This window comes from Thermobia domestica, chromosome 10, assembly GCF_964235325.1.
Source record: "Thermobia domestica chromosome 10, izTheDome1.hap1.1, whole genome shotgun sequence".
NCBI lineage: Eukaryota > Metazoa > Arthropoda > Insecta > Zygentoma > Lepismatidae > Thermobia > Thermobia domestica.
The window spans coordinates 241,246,777-241,262,164 of record NC_137463.1 but is presented as its reverse complement, the minus strand read 5'-3'; the positions used below and the strand labels follow the sequence as shown (position 1 = coordinate 241,262,164).

At 34.2% G+C, this 15,388-nt stretch overlaps 1 protein-coding gene across 1 annotated transcript; it reads right to left on the bottom strand.

Annotated features, from left to right (window-relative positions):
- Positions 1 to 611: 611 nt before the first annotated feature.
- LOC145661872 (uncharacterized) lies at positions 612 to 2,006 on the bottom strand. Its single transcript, XM_081727213.1, has one exon. It carries the CDS (start codon positions 2,004 to 2,006, stop codon positions 612 to 614), a length of 1,395 nt encoding a protein of 464 aa, XP_081583339.1.
- Positions 2,007 to 15,388: the final 13,382 nt, after the last annotated feature.

Below are 15,388 nucleotides of genomic sequence, written 5' to 3'. Positions count from 1 at the left end.
GTAGGCATCAGAATACACGTACACATACACCCACTAATATATATATATATATATATATATATATATATATATATATATATATATATATATATATATTCAGATATGATAGCGAGCGAGTGAGACAGAGAGAGAGCGTCCCAAGGCGTCACCACTTCCATATTGAAAAAGCATATCAGGTATTGAATTGAAAATCTATGTAAAGACTTTCCGTTGTGGCATCCTTCATAAGGACAATTCCAGTCTGCTTACGTGACCTTTGGGATTCAGTAATTTCTTGCGAGGGTTCCGACTTTGGATTGTCTGTTTAAACCCTCTCTTTATGCTTCGGATAATTTTCAAGAATATAAAAGACTGCTGTAATAAGAATGTTGAGTAGTAACCTCTATATGGCCAATAGCTCCTAATAAATACACTACATAACTGAATTATTACTATTATATTATTTTCTTAAGTTGTATTTAACATTCACATATATAACACCGACGTACTGTGAACACCTATCTTAGACGTTATACTTTAAACATAATAATTACTTATGTTCTGCAATGAATACAGATACAATTTATGTATTTTATGTAATTATTTTATAAAATGAGTTATACATGAATCAGTTATACAGAAAATATTCTGTATAGTTCTACATTCGTAACCCCGTAATGGTTAAAAATATAGTAACCAAATGTTCTGTAATGAAAACAACAAGTGCCCCACTTAACCCAATTGATAACAAACGAACCACCAATATTCTTGAAAGTAAATGCTTGGACAGTTTCACTTTTTTCAATATAAGAATCGAAAGATATGTTATCACCTAATTCCCTCACCCAGTTATAAATTAAACCAGACTCTGTAATTCGGATAACGTAAGGATTAAATATTTCTACAAGAGGTGACACTTTATGAAATATATATGCGTAACTAACAGTTGATATACTCTCACTGATTAAGTGCAAACCTTTCGCGATACTATTGTCTAAAAATTCAGCGCCAATAACTAATCCATCAATGCAAATGTCAACTGGAATTGCAACTTGACTTTTGGTTACTTCATTGTTCAAGTCCCCAGTGTCTTTCACTAAAAGTCGTCGTGCAGCTATTTGTTGGACGTAAGGATTCGTAGATTCTTCAAATATACTTGTCCAGTAATTATAACTTCCCCACTTGAGACCACTTTCAGCAAGTTTTTTCAAAGTATCGATTGGAGTTTCATAAATTGGTAACGTAAGAAACGACACAAGATTAGAGTTGTAGGCTGTTACCAGAAGAGTTGACGTGACAAACATCCAAACGATTATATGTCGTAGAACGTCATATTGTACTTTTGAAATAGAAAATCCGACCATCACGCTTATCGATTGCAGAAGAGAATAGCTGTATTGAAGATACGGATCTCCTTTAGAATTCTTTACAATTAAATAATGAAGAGCCGAAAATAAATTCAATAGAAATGAATCCAGTATTACAACAGCAATCACAGACCACCATAATTGAATAGAGAAGGGAGAAAATATTGACCATAAATTCCGTTTTAATTTCATTCCAGGAGTGAGAAATGTTATGTCTGATTGACCATGAACGCTAGCATAATGATAATATTTGTATCTATCATAAGTAACATAAGCTGAAGGAGTACCTAACTGATACTTCATGGATTTTAGGCCTCCCAAGAATGTTCCAGATGTTTCATTATCTGAGAATTCTCCCCATCTTCCAACAATTTCAATGTTTAGTGTAATATTACCTTGGCGGAAAAAGTAAGCTGGTATTCTATAGTCAAGTCCGTCGTAAGTGCCACGAGAGACTACTATCCATGGGTAAATAGGATGTAATAATATTCTTAGCGATATACTACTCAAAGTCAAAAGTTTCTCTTGAATATTACTTTTAGATTTCATTGTAGATTGATTTACTGCTTGAAAGTCTCTTGGCATCAAATAATCTCCAAGTGTATGTGTTATAAAACAGGAATCACATGTGGCCTGCGACTCGTGGTGATCTGGTACCATATAGATACATATGAAAGGGAAAAAACGCATACATTCGCAGTTTTTATAATTCTCAAAGAATATCTCATTTGTTCTCGAAATGATGAAAAATGTTCTTGATTTTCGTTGATTTGTTTCTTTAGCAGCTTCGTAAATAGATGTAAAGGACTCACACACATTGTTCGTTGTCATTATGAATGTGGTACAATTTTGATTCATTGATTCAATTAACAAATATTTGGTATCTTCTACTGAAGGAAACTTATTAATAATCAAATACATGGGCAACTTCAAGTTCTTCTTAAGGTAAGTTGTAATCTCATTATCCTCGTAAGAGTTATTTCTTCCTTTGAAGAATACTATACAATTTTCTATTACAAACTCAGTGAGAAGTAACTGCTTTAATAAATCGTAATGCTCATTATTGTCTGTTGAAGGAATGCTTAAATGTTCAGCACTTCTTAGGTACGTCTCCAAACTCATACAGATTGAGATTTTCCAGAGCCAAAACTTCATATCCTGTTGAAAAAATAAATAAGAATTAAAATTTTATATTGGTGCTTATGACAATACTATAAATACCACCAGAATTATTAACTTTTTCTATAGAAAATTATATATGTACGAGCTCTTTCAATAGTCTTGGTAGCTGCAATATCTCTTGAAAGCTGGATTTCAGCATCTGAGATAAACCAGTGCTATTGCTATTAAAGACAATGCTATATATTAGAAGCTATTCGACCCTTATGGCACCGATCGTGAACTCCCGTCGTGACATTACTTAGAGGCAATGGAAATGGAATGTAACTTATCACAATCCGTATTTATAATTAGTAAGGACTTGAATTTTATTCTGTTGGACTTCGTTCAACAAAATGTTTTTAAAACTACATTACTGCCCACAAAATCTGAAATTTAGGGTAGGAGTGGATGATCTCTATACCGACGCCCTTCTCCGGCAACAATCATATAAAATTCCAGCTTACAACTTGTCACGTGGTTTTTCTTTCTTTCGTTTCGGATTATGGCGCTTTCCGTTAATGTATTCTTTTTTATACATCATGCATTTATTTAAAGTAATTTTCCGTCATTCACTATGGCATTCGGATCTTGACATATTAATTATTCCTATGTTGCAGCGCACACAATATAATGCTAATATCTGAAAGGAGATATTCCAAAAGTGTCAATTTTCCCGTTTGCGTTGCGAACATACGATTTATTGTGGAAGGAGGTGTGACCTTCGACCTTAAGATATAGATAATGATTGTCATAGCTCAACAAGAATATTGAAAAAAATGGGTCAACCATTACAGTGGAAACGCCCGCAATGTTGCACATGATTTTGATGTATATTTATTATATGGTCCAAAAGAAGAGGGCGCTACATCGAGATTTTATGGAACTGAGATTCACATTAAGCTTTAAAACACTGTGAATTTCATAGCACTCGACCTTTCAGAACAGGGAAACAAATCGTTTCAAACTCAGGGGACGTACCGTCTCTGATACTCAAATTTAAGTTTACTATGGTTTGCCACATTCAAAATAAAATTTAAAATGTAAATGATGTTGAAACTAAATAATAATTTATTTCTATTATGAAATACCAATTGACATAGAAGCATTTATAATAAAGCATAATATAAAGTGCATATTTTAATTGTATAATACACTAATATCTTATTTCTAAATATCGATTTCTACAGTGTGTACACTGACATTGTAAGAGATAAAATTTGTATTGTAATCTCTATTTGCTTGTCAAAAAAAAAAAAAAAAAAAAACTTACTTGGCCCATACCGTATTTAATGCTTTACACAAATGTGTAAACCCTTTTCTGAGCTAGAAATGTCTTTGGTTTCTATAACCAATGTACAATTAGGACAGGCTGAAACCCTATTTACTACTTTAAAACTTAAAGATAAACCTATGATAGTAATTTTTGACAACGGTATCTTCTTCGAACTCGAAGATTTGTTCTATAATACTATAGTAATATTTTGAATTCCGGAAAAATTAAGGTTATAAAATGTTTGAAGTTCACTTCTACAGCATTCTAAACTTATATTCGATCTTTCTTAAGTGCAAACTTTTCGCCATACTATTGTCTAAAAATTCAGCGCCAGAAACGAATTATAGACTATTTTCATACAAAATTATATATGTACGAGCACATTGAATAGTCATGGTAGCTGCAATAGCTCTTGAAAGCTGGACGTAAGAAACTGAGGTAAATCATCGCTAATGCTGCTATAACCGCCACCAAGTTATAGAAATATTTTTTTTGTGGATGCTCTGTATATTTCGTAAAGACGGTGAATAGCTTTCCTATATATATATTTTATTCTGCGATTCAAATAAGTTCTTTCTTTGGTGGGGATTGCTTCCTTCCCACTCAACTGGACACAGATGTTTTTTTCATTTTTCATATATATATTTAAAACATTGCTTTTCGGTGAGAATGTTTCAGTGAGTGACGAACCTTTACAGTGTTTCTCCCTGACTTATTAATATGCACCGTGTATATTCTACTGTTATTTGGAACTGAATTAAGTACTTTCTTTAATCGTTTATGAAAATATTGCAGTATACTAGAGCAGACAAGAGTAGACCGGGTGTTGAAACGACCGAATGGCACTAGCCACATCGCTTTAGCAGTTCGTTGCCTGTTCTTCCTCACAGTCAAGTTATCACAATGTCTCTTGCGTCGTAGCCAGTGGACTAAAATCCACATAAATTATTTTCCGTATTCTGTTTGCATGTGCGTACAGGTGATGTAACTGAGTGGTTTCTTGAATGAACTGCCAACATTCTTCAGTGAACCATTGCAAGTCGTATCTCGAAACTTTGCGCCCGAGGAGTTTGACACCAGGTTTGGAAACTGTAACTACGCACGTCGCGCCGAGCTTCAAGTATGACTTTATGTTAAGGGGCACAAACTATTAGCCGGTGAAGAACGTTTTATTACGCCTAGCCCCAACTAGTGAAGTCCCAGGCTCACATACCTTATGAGTACAAGTAATAAACGCGCTCTCCACATTAGCATTCCACTTCGGAAACTGTATTATTTTGCTGAAGACTTGTCTCAACTCTTCAGAATTGTTTGGAGCCGCAACTAGGTTACTACGTGGGATTATCCCGGCAAGATTTCCTCCAGTTCTAATCCCCAACTGCGTCAATGGTGTGAGAAAAGCACTTATAGTGAAATATCAATTATAATTTTCTATATATAAATGAAAGTGATAAAAGGTACAATATAGTGAAAAGTAAAGTGGGTTTGCGATAATGGGAATAATTATATATATATATAGTGTTAAGAGTTGTGATCATTCTCTTCGTTCTTCTTTTAATAGTATTCTAATATATAAGTATACTGTAATTTAACCCATTGTGTTTTCATTGTATGTGTGAATTACGTTTGTTTGCATTATGGTATGGATGACCGTCTGATCGTCCGTGATATTTTCGAGACGAGACATTCGAACCTCTTGGCGCCTAAAGCTCATCTCGTTATTGAGACCAACGATCAATTTGAAAACAATTTGGTAATCCCTTCTTGGAGAGGTCCTTCATCGCCCTACCCAGATAAGTCCAGGGCTCCAGCAAATACCAACTGGCAGGACCACGGAGCACAGAACCACGAACAGTGACCCGATACACTTGATAGTTACAAATAAATGGCAGCATGAACAGCGGCCCGATATCTGGTTGGTTACAAATAAATGGCCGCCCAAAGAGAGACAAAGAATCGATTACACTGTTAAAGACAATGCTATATATTAGAAGATATACGACCGTTATGACACCCATCGTGAATGCTCGATGGTGACCCTCAGGACACAAATATGGATATTAACAGTTGCTTTCTAATGAGAACTGAGCTATGTGATAAGTTGTTTGATACAACAACGGCACAATTATCTTAATCCAACATCGGGTTTTACTGACGTTATTATTGTAACCGTGATGCAGACGTTAAATATGGAAAACAACAGATTAGTAAGTTTTCAATGTGAAGACTATCACGTTTGTTTAATATCATCACTAATTTTCTCTAGGTGTCATGGAATAGGATTCATGCTGGAACACGCATGCAGTATAGGATGATGCAATTCAAGGTCACTGTTATTTCAAAAATCGTATTCAATGGATTTTAAGTGTTCTTGGAGATAAAGGTATAGGAGCATGAAGTTTGACGATGGTCATGGTCTCAAAATTTTATGGGTTTGTCCGTCAAATGGAAAGGGTCTGTTGATCCTAACGCAGTATGACTTCAACCTTATTACTGAGGATTAGTATTATCATGAGGAAATTAGTTTAGGGGCGAGCTTTCTAGATTCAGAAGTGAATGACTCATTCCTCGCAATTCGAGAAGAAAGGTGCTTGGCCTAGTCATTAAGCAGCGTTTTATTCGAAATCTGTGAATTAAGGAGGCATCGCTTCACGATCCACTGGCAAAACACTTATTAAATGTTGGGGTCTTCCAATGCTGGGTATTCGTTTGATTTGACTTATAATTGTGACACTGGTTACACAACATGATTAGTACAAATGAACCTCCTTCAAGCACGAGATCCAAATCACGTTATATCTAATGGACAAAAAATGCGTCATTACTTTTCGTGTATTCTTCATTCCTTCATCTGTTTATTGTTATCAATGTACAACAAGGAGCTTGGATTGTGTAGGGGCAGTAGATGGCCAATGCTGTCTTCATCTGGTCAGATGGATGGCTTCCTTCAATTGGGGAGAACCTACACACTTACCCAATTGCTGATTTGATTCTAGCATTTCGTTTATTGTGTAACGTAAAAGTAAAAAAATAAAATATTAAAAAAGAATAGCATATAAAACTTTAAGCAATAGCCGCAATTAGTATTCAGTGCTTTTGCGTCTTGAATATTTTGCATAATTGTCTAGGTAGGTCCTTAAATTAATTTCGTTCATCTTTCTATCAGGGATAGTGATTTTGACAGTAATAGTGATTTCTTAAACTTTTTATCGTTTCTGATTATCCAGTTCTCCGCTGATCCGATGGTAAGTGCATGTCTACTAGATAGCTAGAGGAATAACATTTATATATCCTATAAATGCGTTAGTGTGTTCTACCAGTGACTACAAAATGTATTGTTTTTCGAATACAAATTATTAACTTTTGTCACTGTTAGGTTTCCATACACACTGTTTTTACACATAGAAAGGTTAATGTACAAAAGATATCAGGCCCTTTAGAATAGTGTGTAGTACCAGTATAAATTACGACGAGTAACCTACTCTCATCAAGGCAATCCGTCTTCGGAAGGTCAGAATAATCAGATCAACTAGAACTATATAGATGCCATTGCGCATTTTGATATCGAATATTCTTCATAGCTGGCTAAAGTTGATTAAGCAGCGGAATTAGATCTGGTACTGTCAAGGCTTCAGAACACCGAATATACCATCAATAGGTACTGGAAGTGTAAAGGAAACACGTGAAAAGATACAGCTTCCAACTTGGAATCTCTTTAATATTTTATCAAAATGTAGAGTACATAGTGAGAGAAAAGTAGACGAAGTACGCTGTAACTGAGCTGTCTGCAAGAATAGAATATCCGTAGGTAGTCAGAAACAAACTCTTTTTAATTTGTTCAATTTAATCCTGAAGTCGTCAATGCTGCATTGAAAAATCGCTATATTGGAAGAATATCAGACAAATCCATAAGGCAATTATCGTCCTCTCGCTATCTATCATTCATGATCTACTATCAGGTTTAAACGAACATACCTTGCACACTGATAAATATTTAGGTGAAAAGTGTAAGATCGTTGAGATTATGATAAACATTTCTACTTTTCTTCATCCTCAGTACATTGGAAGTGACGACGAGCTGGTATTACCCTAACATCACTACAGTAAGCAATATTATAAGTTTTCTGCTGTTTACCAGACGATTCAATGACAGGTTATTTTGGCTATTTTTGTTGTAACATTATTCCCAATAATGATGACAACAGATTCAAGCGGAACCGAAGCTAGGTTGAAATGCAGTCCTTGTTTTGGCGCTTCACATTAGCTGCCTAAACATTTCATAACCATGAGGTTTCACATACGTTTGTATAATTTAAATACTTGGTAATCCTTAAATCAAAATATTTTAAAGGTTATCACATTTGACTCGAAAGCTGTAGAGAGCAATGCACAACCACATTTCATACCTGAATTTACGTAAGACATGTCACATTATTGTGTCCAAGATGTTGGCAGTTAGATCTTCGATTAATATTAGGTATGTCGTCAGGAGATACTAATTATAGTATACAGTGTCCAAGAAACATAAGCGTAAGCAAGCTGAAAATAGGAATCGATGACTAAGAGTGTAACATTTAACAGGAACTCTTACTGTACATTGTAGCTAATTTAACGATATGTTGAACTTCGAATTCCTATTCAATTTGTTATAATATTGTGTTCAGGAGAAACGAGCAGAATATTACTCCACCATTGATGTTCAATATGAAATGAGTTCTTCTGATAAGATAAAGTATTCATTCTCCAATTAAAATTACCTTGTAATTTTGTTGTTCATCAATCGTTTCCACCATAGTATGATTTCTGAGTTCACTGATGATTTAACCTGTCTGGTAGTATGACTTACAGTAGAATAAAACATTTAATTAATGTGTATACTGAAACTATTTATAATTGAAAGATATCCCACACAGCAAGAAATATTTCCTCAATCAAAAGAAAATATTTTCCTTGGTTTCCAAAAGGTTTTCATTCTCTGGAGATTTCCATGCTGGTTTCCCCAATGTATTCCGAATATTTCCCGAAAATATTTTCTCAAAAATGTTTGTAAAACATTTTAGAAATTACATAGAGTACATTTTGAGAATGCTAGCCGGAAAGTAAATCCAGGAAAATATTCACAAAATATATTAGAAATGTTGTTTTGGATGTAATGTAATATGTTTTCACTGCTGAGAAGGGAAATGTTTTCGAAATGATACTAAAAATGTTTTCCATATATGATACGGAAAACAATGAAACGAAATATATTCCATATATTTAAAAAGTGTTTTCTAATACATTATTTGCAATATTTTCTATTTTTACGAGAAAACATATTGAATATATATTTTTAAAAAGGTTTAGAATATTTTAAAAATAAATTCTTTCGTGGTATAAGAAATATTTTTTTATGTTTTAAAAAGGTTTACCTAATTTTTACAAAAGTATTTTGGTAATCTTTTCTTATAACTTATATTTTCGTACAATATTTTAGTATTATTTGCAGAATATTTTATCGAATTTTGAATATAAAACTTCAAAACAGGGAAAATTAAACACTTTAAAAATGAATAGAAAATGTTTTCCGTTATATTTTGGAAAATATTTTGTGTTTTTAGTTACCAAGATTTTCTGATATATTATAGAAACATTTTTACATTGTTTTCAGAATATACTCTTCCGTTACTGGAGAAAATATATTCCTCGTTATATCTGAGAAATATCCCAAATATTTACCGGAAATTTTTTTAAAGAAATGTTTAGAAAACATTTTATGAAGTAAAGAAAGTATATTTTTTTTAGAAAGTTAGAAGCAAAATAATGTATAAACTAATCATTTGCTGAGCAAAACTGTATATACGATTGTACAGGTATACTGTACAGTGTCTGGTGAAGCCAAAGAGTTAGTTGGCGAAACTGTAACACATGTTTAATTTTAATGAAAATATATAGTTTTGCTCAGCAAATAATTAGTTTATACTTAATTATAACAAAGCAAAGCTTCTACTTATGGAAAAAATAATGTAAGGAAAATTTCCACAAATTGTAGTAGAAATATTGTGTTGAATGTAATGTAATGTTTTCAATGTTGAGAGAGAAAATGTTTTCGAAGTAATACTAAAAATGTTTTACATACATAATATAGAAAACAGAATAGGAAATGTATTCCATATATTTTATAAATATTTCCCAATGTAGTATTTGCAATCTTTTCTTTGTTACAAGAAAACGTATGAAATGCAATTTTTAAAATGTTTCGAGTATTTTAAAAATAAATTCGTTCGTAATATTAGAAATATTTTCCAGAAATGTTTTTAAAACGCCTATTAATTTTGTATGCAAATGTTTTTATTACCTTCTCCTGTAACTTAAATGAAATATTTTCATACATTATTTTAGAATTATTCTCAGAATATTTTATCTAATGTTTAATTTAAACAGTTAAAACATATATTAATAGGGTCTAATGAATAGAAACTGTTTACCATCGCGTTTTTGAAATATAGTTTGTGCTTTTAGTTAATAATATTTTCTGATATCAAAGAAATACTCTCACATTATTCTCACAATATATGCTTCAGTTACATAAAAGTAATATACCTTGTTGTACCTAAAATGAATTTTACAGGAAATGTTTCTGGAACATTTTTCTAATTTAAATTGCATATCCTTAGATATTATGTTGGATATTTTTTAATATTTTGGAGATTATACACACATACACACACACCCACCCACACACACACACACACACACACACATATATATATATATATATATATATATGTGTGTGTGTGTGTGTGTGTGTATGTGTGTGTTTGTCTGTGTGTTTGTGTGTGTGTGCATTGCACGAGTCGGGCTTGGGAAGTCCAGCTATGCTGTTTCCTTAGCCCAGGCCGGGCTTGGGCGGGCCTGCGCTTCAGGTAGGGCCGGGCTCGGACGATTATTTGCAGTTCTTTAATAATTATTGACTTTAGTTAAATGGTGATTGCAAAAAAAATGAAGACTGAAAGGTATTAAAAACAATGCAACTTTTACAGTTGGTATTGCTCAGCGGCTCCACTTTTGCTATGTAGAGAATTAATTGTTCTCCCTAGTGACCGGACTTGGGTGGGTTGGCTCCACTATTAATTTGTTCCGGGTCTGGCTTGGGTCAAAAATTTCCAAAATTTTCCCGGGCTTGGGTTGGGCTGGGCCGGGCCTAGCTACATTCGAGCCAGATTAGGCTTGGGGCGGAAACTTCGGCTCTTGCATGTCTCTGATATATATGCCACATTTAGTAATTTCGTCATAGATTTAGTGATTTGCTATTGAACTAGTGATCTAGTATGTAATTCGGGTAAATCTGCACATTCTAGTGATTTTTATGGCGTTTCCTTACTGATGCAGACAAATAGCAAGGAAATGGTTCTTAAAATAATTGTATATTGCAGTTCGAACGAATATAGAAACTTCCAATTATTCTTCTTTCCCCTCTGACTGAATGAATCCTCTGCTAGATAACGACCTTTAATAAACAGCGGCTATCTTTGGTCTGCTACCTCCTTTTGTTAGCAGATATGAGATGGACTAAATTTGTATTTTTTTCATGGAAGTGAAGAAATAATTATCTGGTGCATTTATGTTTTGTCACGCACACAGGCACAGTCTTTACTTGCTTCCCAATGAATTTGAGGAACATAAAATAAATAAAACGTAAGTACCAAAAAATAGAGGCAAGTCAGACATCTTCATTTGTAGCACATTTGTTAAGAACTATAGTTAGATGTCACGAGCAAGCCCTCTAAACATGTTCCATCCTTTAATTTTATCCGTGTAAGAATTCCTGATTTCAGGAGAAAATTTCCATTAACTATGGAATATGAAGTTCTACACTCTTATACTTTGTTTATTTATGTGAGATCACATGAGAAACCAAGAAAAAATGGTAATAGGTTTTCTTCCAGAAAATTTCTTCCAGGGGCAAAATCTAAATATGAAGGTGCTGAACTGGGACTTTAATTGCGTCCCTTGTGCAAAAATAAAAAGTAATCGCAATTGTTATTTATTTTAGTTCTTGGGGGAGGGGGAGATGGAAGCGAACCCTCGGAAGGATCTCTGAAAAAAAGAAAGTCTGGATTCTAACCGCCACTGTTTGGTATATTACACAAAGTAAAGTTGTAGTTACATTGTTCCAATTCACAAGAAAGGCGACAAAACTGACTGCAATAATTATCGGGGCATTTCTCTTCTGTCAACATCCTATAAAATCCTTTCAAATATTCTATTACCAAGATTGACCCCTTATGCAGATGAAATTATTGGAGATTATCGGTGCGGATTTAGACGAAATCGATCAACTATCGACCAAATATTTACCATTCGCCAAATACTCGAAAGAAAGTGGGAATACAATACCCCGGTACATCAACTATTTATTGATTTTAGAAAGGCTTACGACTCATTTAGGAGAGAAACATTATACAACGTTCTTACAGAACTTGGAATACCGAGAAAGCTAATTAGATTAATTAAGATATGTTTAAGTGAATCCCAAAGTAAAGTCCGGGTAGGAAAATTTTTGTCCACGAGCTTTCACGTCGAAAATGGCCTGAAACAAGGAGATGCGTTGTCGCCATTATTATTTAACTTTATGCTGGAATACGCCATAAGGAAAATGAAAGATAGCAACCAGGACCTAGAGTTGAACGGTATTCACCAGGTTATGGCATATGCTGATGATGTAAATTTAATAGGGGATGATAGGAGAACAGTAAAAACAAATGCAGAGATCTTATTAAATGCTTGCAGGGACATGGGTTTAGAAGTAAATGCAGAGAAAACTAAATACATGGAACTGCGTCGGGACCGTAATACGGCAAATTGTGGAGGCATTAACATATTAAATAATACTTTTGATAAAGTGGATATTTTCAAAAATTTAGGATCAATATTAACAGACGAAAATCATATTCACGAAGAAATTAAATGTCGACTAAAAGCATGGAATTCGTGCTACTATTCGGTTCAAAATCTCTTGTCGTCGCGAATTCTGTCGAGGAATTTGAAGCTTAAAATATATTAAACGATAATCTTGCCTTTGTTCTGTATAGTTGCGAAACATGGTCGCTTACCCTGAGGGAAGAACATAGACTAAAAGTATTTGAGAACAAGATCCTGAGACGAATATTTGGACCCAAGATTAACGGGAATGGGGAATGGCGGAAACTTCATAACGAGGAACTACATAATGTATACGGTTTACCCAACATTGTTAGGGTCGTCAAGTCTAGAAGGCTTAGGTGGGCAGGTCGTGTAGCTAGAATGGAAGAAAGTTGAAACGTTTTCAAAGTTTTGACTTGAGGACCACTCGGAAAACGACCAAGCCGCAGATGGAAGGACAATATTAAGATGTATCTCGCAGAGATAGGAATAGAAAGTAGAAACTGGATCCAACTGACTAAGGATAGAAGTCAGTGTAGAGCTTTTATGAACGCGCCATTGAACCTCCCGGTTCCATAGGCTATAGAGTTAGTTAGTTTTTTTAAGGTTGTAGTTATATGTAAATAATATTGCGTTTTCGTCAGGGCTTTCATTCTGCAGGAGAGGGGGATAATAATACCTGGAGAAAATTTTCTGCTATCAAGGTATTGCAGGTGATTCCATTTCTTCCATTGTAACTTAGTCAAGCTAGTTTCATTATATGTAAGGATTAACATAGCGTGAAAAGCTTAAATTTCCATGACTAGTTTTCTCTGTACCCATGCTACTCACTTTTCGGTCTGCGGGACACTGTGTTCCAAAATTTTCGACGAATCAGAAGATAAGTGTACCAAAGATATATATAATATATGTGTGCTTATTTGAGACATGGATCTACAGTTTAATGTGGGATAACAACTACATGAGCTCCCAGCGGAAATCGAACCATGGTCTCCCGCGCTCAAGGCGTATGTGCTAACCATACAGACGCGAGGAAATTCACATAAGCACACACACACACATATAAATATATTGTTGAGTTAATATTGAGTTTAACGTTCCTTTTAGGAGCGGGGCATGGACTACTGATCAGTGTTCTAGGGATGCGCACGAGACGAGTCGAGACAGAAATTTCCTGACAAAATTCGAGTCGAGACACGGCTCTTCCAATAGAAAAATATATGTTTTTCGAGTCGAGACATCACTTTTACAGAACATTTTCGAGACGAGACAGCCACAAATCTTGTCTCGTGCGCATCCCTACAGTGTTCGTAGATTGAGTGAAATTTCCTTAATCTAGGGAAATTTCATAGGTAAATTTAACAAAAAGGAAAATTTTCGATAAAACGTGAAAAATCCAGGGAAATTCTCAAATATCAATGTTTAAAATTTTTCTTTGTTCGTCAGAAGTAAACCAATACAATAGATATAGATTTTGTGTGCTGAAAGTAGCATAATTTGCAACCATTCTTGGCTGAATGGGGGGGTCACGGTTTCACAGTGGTAGAGCGCCTATCTCTGGTTCGTGGGGTCCCTTTTTACATCCTCAGCCAAGTAAGCTTGTTGTAAACAACATCGTATCCGTGGGTTGTCTCGAGGTACCCTCGTTTTGTTCTACTTTCTCATTCCACCAATTCTTCTATTAACGTTCACTTGCTTTAATCCTCGTCTCTCTCAGCCTAAAGGCATAAACGTGGGACGTTAAACCGAAAGATTTCATTTCATTTTGTTGGCTTGGTGTATTTCGGTGTATTTCGGTGTATATTTTTTAAAAATGTGTGAAAAATACACGAAAAAATAGAAGCAAAAAGCAAATGAATAAAACAAATGCGGTAAGTAGTTCCTTTAATATAGCTAAATTAATCTTACTACATAACTTCTGTCATAGGTATTGGACACTCAAAAACCAGGGAAAATTCATAAGAAAAGGAAAAATTTTGTCACTCGAGGGAAATTTTCTTAAAGAAACCTACTGATTAACGTGGAATCCTAACTAAATGGGCTCCCGCTAGGAATCGAACTCGGCCTTAGTAGCACACTTACGTCCTAACAACGTCAAATGTTGGTCATGAAATTACATCAGGCAAAGAAATATAGCGTCATTTGTTATGTTAAATAATGATAACAAAAATGACGATGTTAAGATACATGTGGATGTTTTTTAAACTTAATTCTATTACATGTAGTTTGCAACACCAGGGAGCAAGTATTTCAACTTCAATCAGTAATACCAGTTGGCGGGAAATTTCCCGTAAAACGTAAAATTCTGAGCACTGACGGGAATGCGGAGATTTTTTAAATAGGCTGAAAACGGGAAATTCTTGCATTCTCAACTTTTCTAGGCGTACAACAACCTAGCCTGCAACATTGAGCTTTCTTGATAAAAGTAGTGATGGGCAGTGGGAATATTCCCGGTGGGAAGGAATTTAAAAAATGGGAATATCCCCAGGTTTTTTCCCTGGCCTATAAATTCCCGGGAAGAAATTTATTTCCATTTCTTTACTTTATCTTGCAAATTATAAGAACAATATGACTAATTACTTTATTTTAATATATTATGATTTAATTCTAGGTTTTAAAGAATTTTGAGGTTAAAAAATTTAAATTATTTGACAGTACTTTATATAACTAATAATATGATTTTTTAAAGTTCAATTTCCATTTG

Coding starts and splice junctions, on each gene's coding strand:
- LOC145661872 (XM_081727213.1), bottom strand. CDS start 2,006: ATGGTACCAGATCACCACGAGTCGCAGGCCACATGTGATTCCTGTTTT.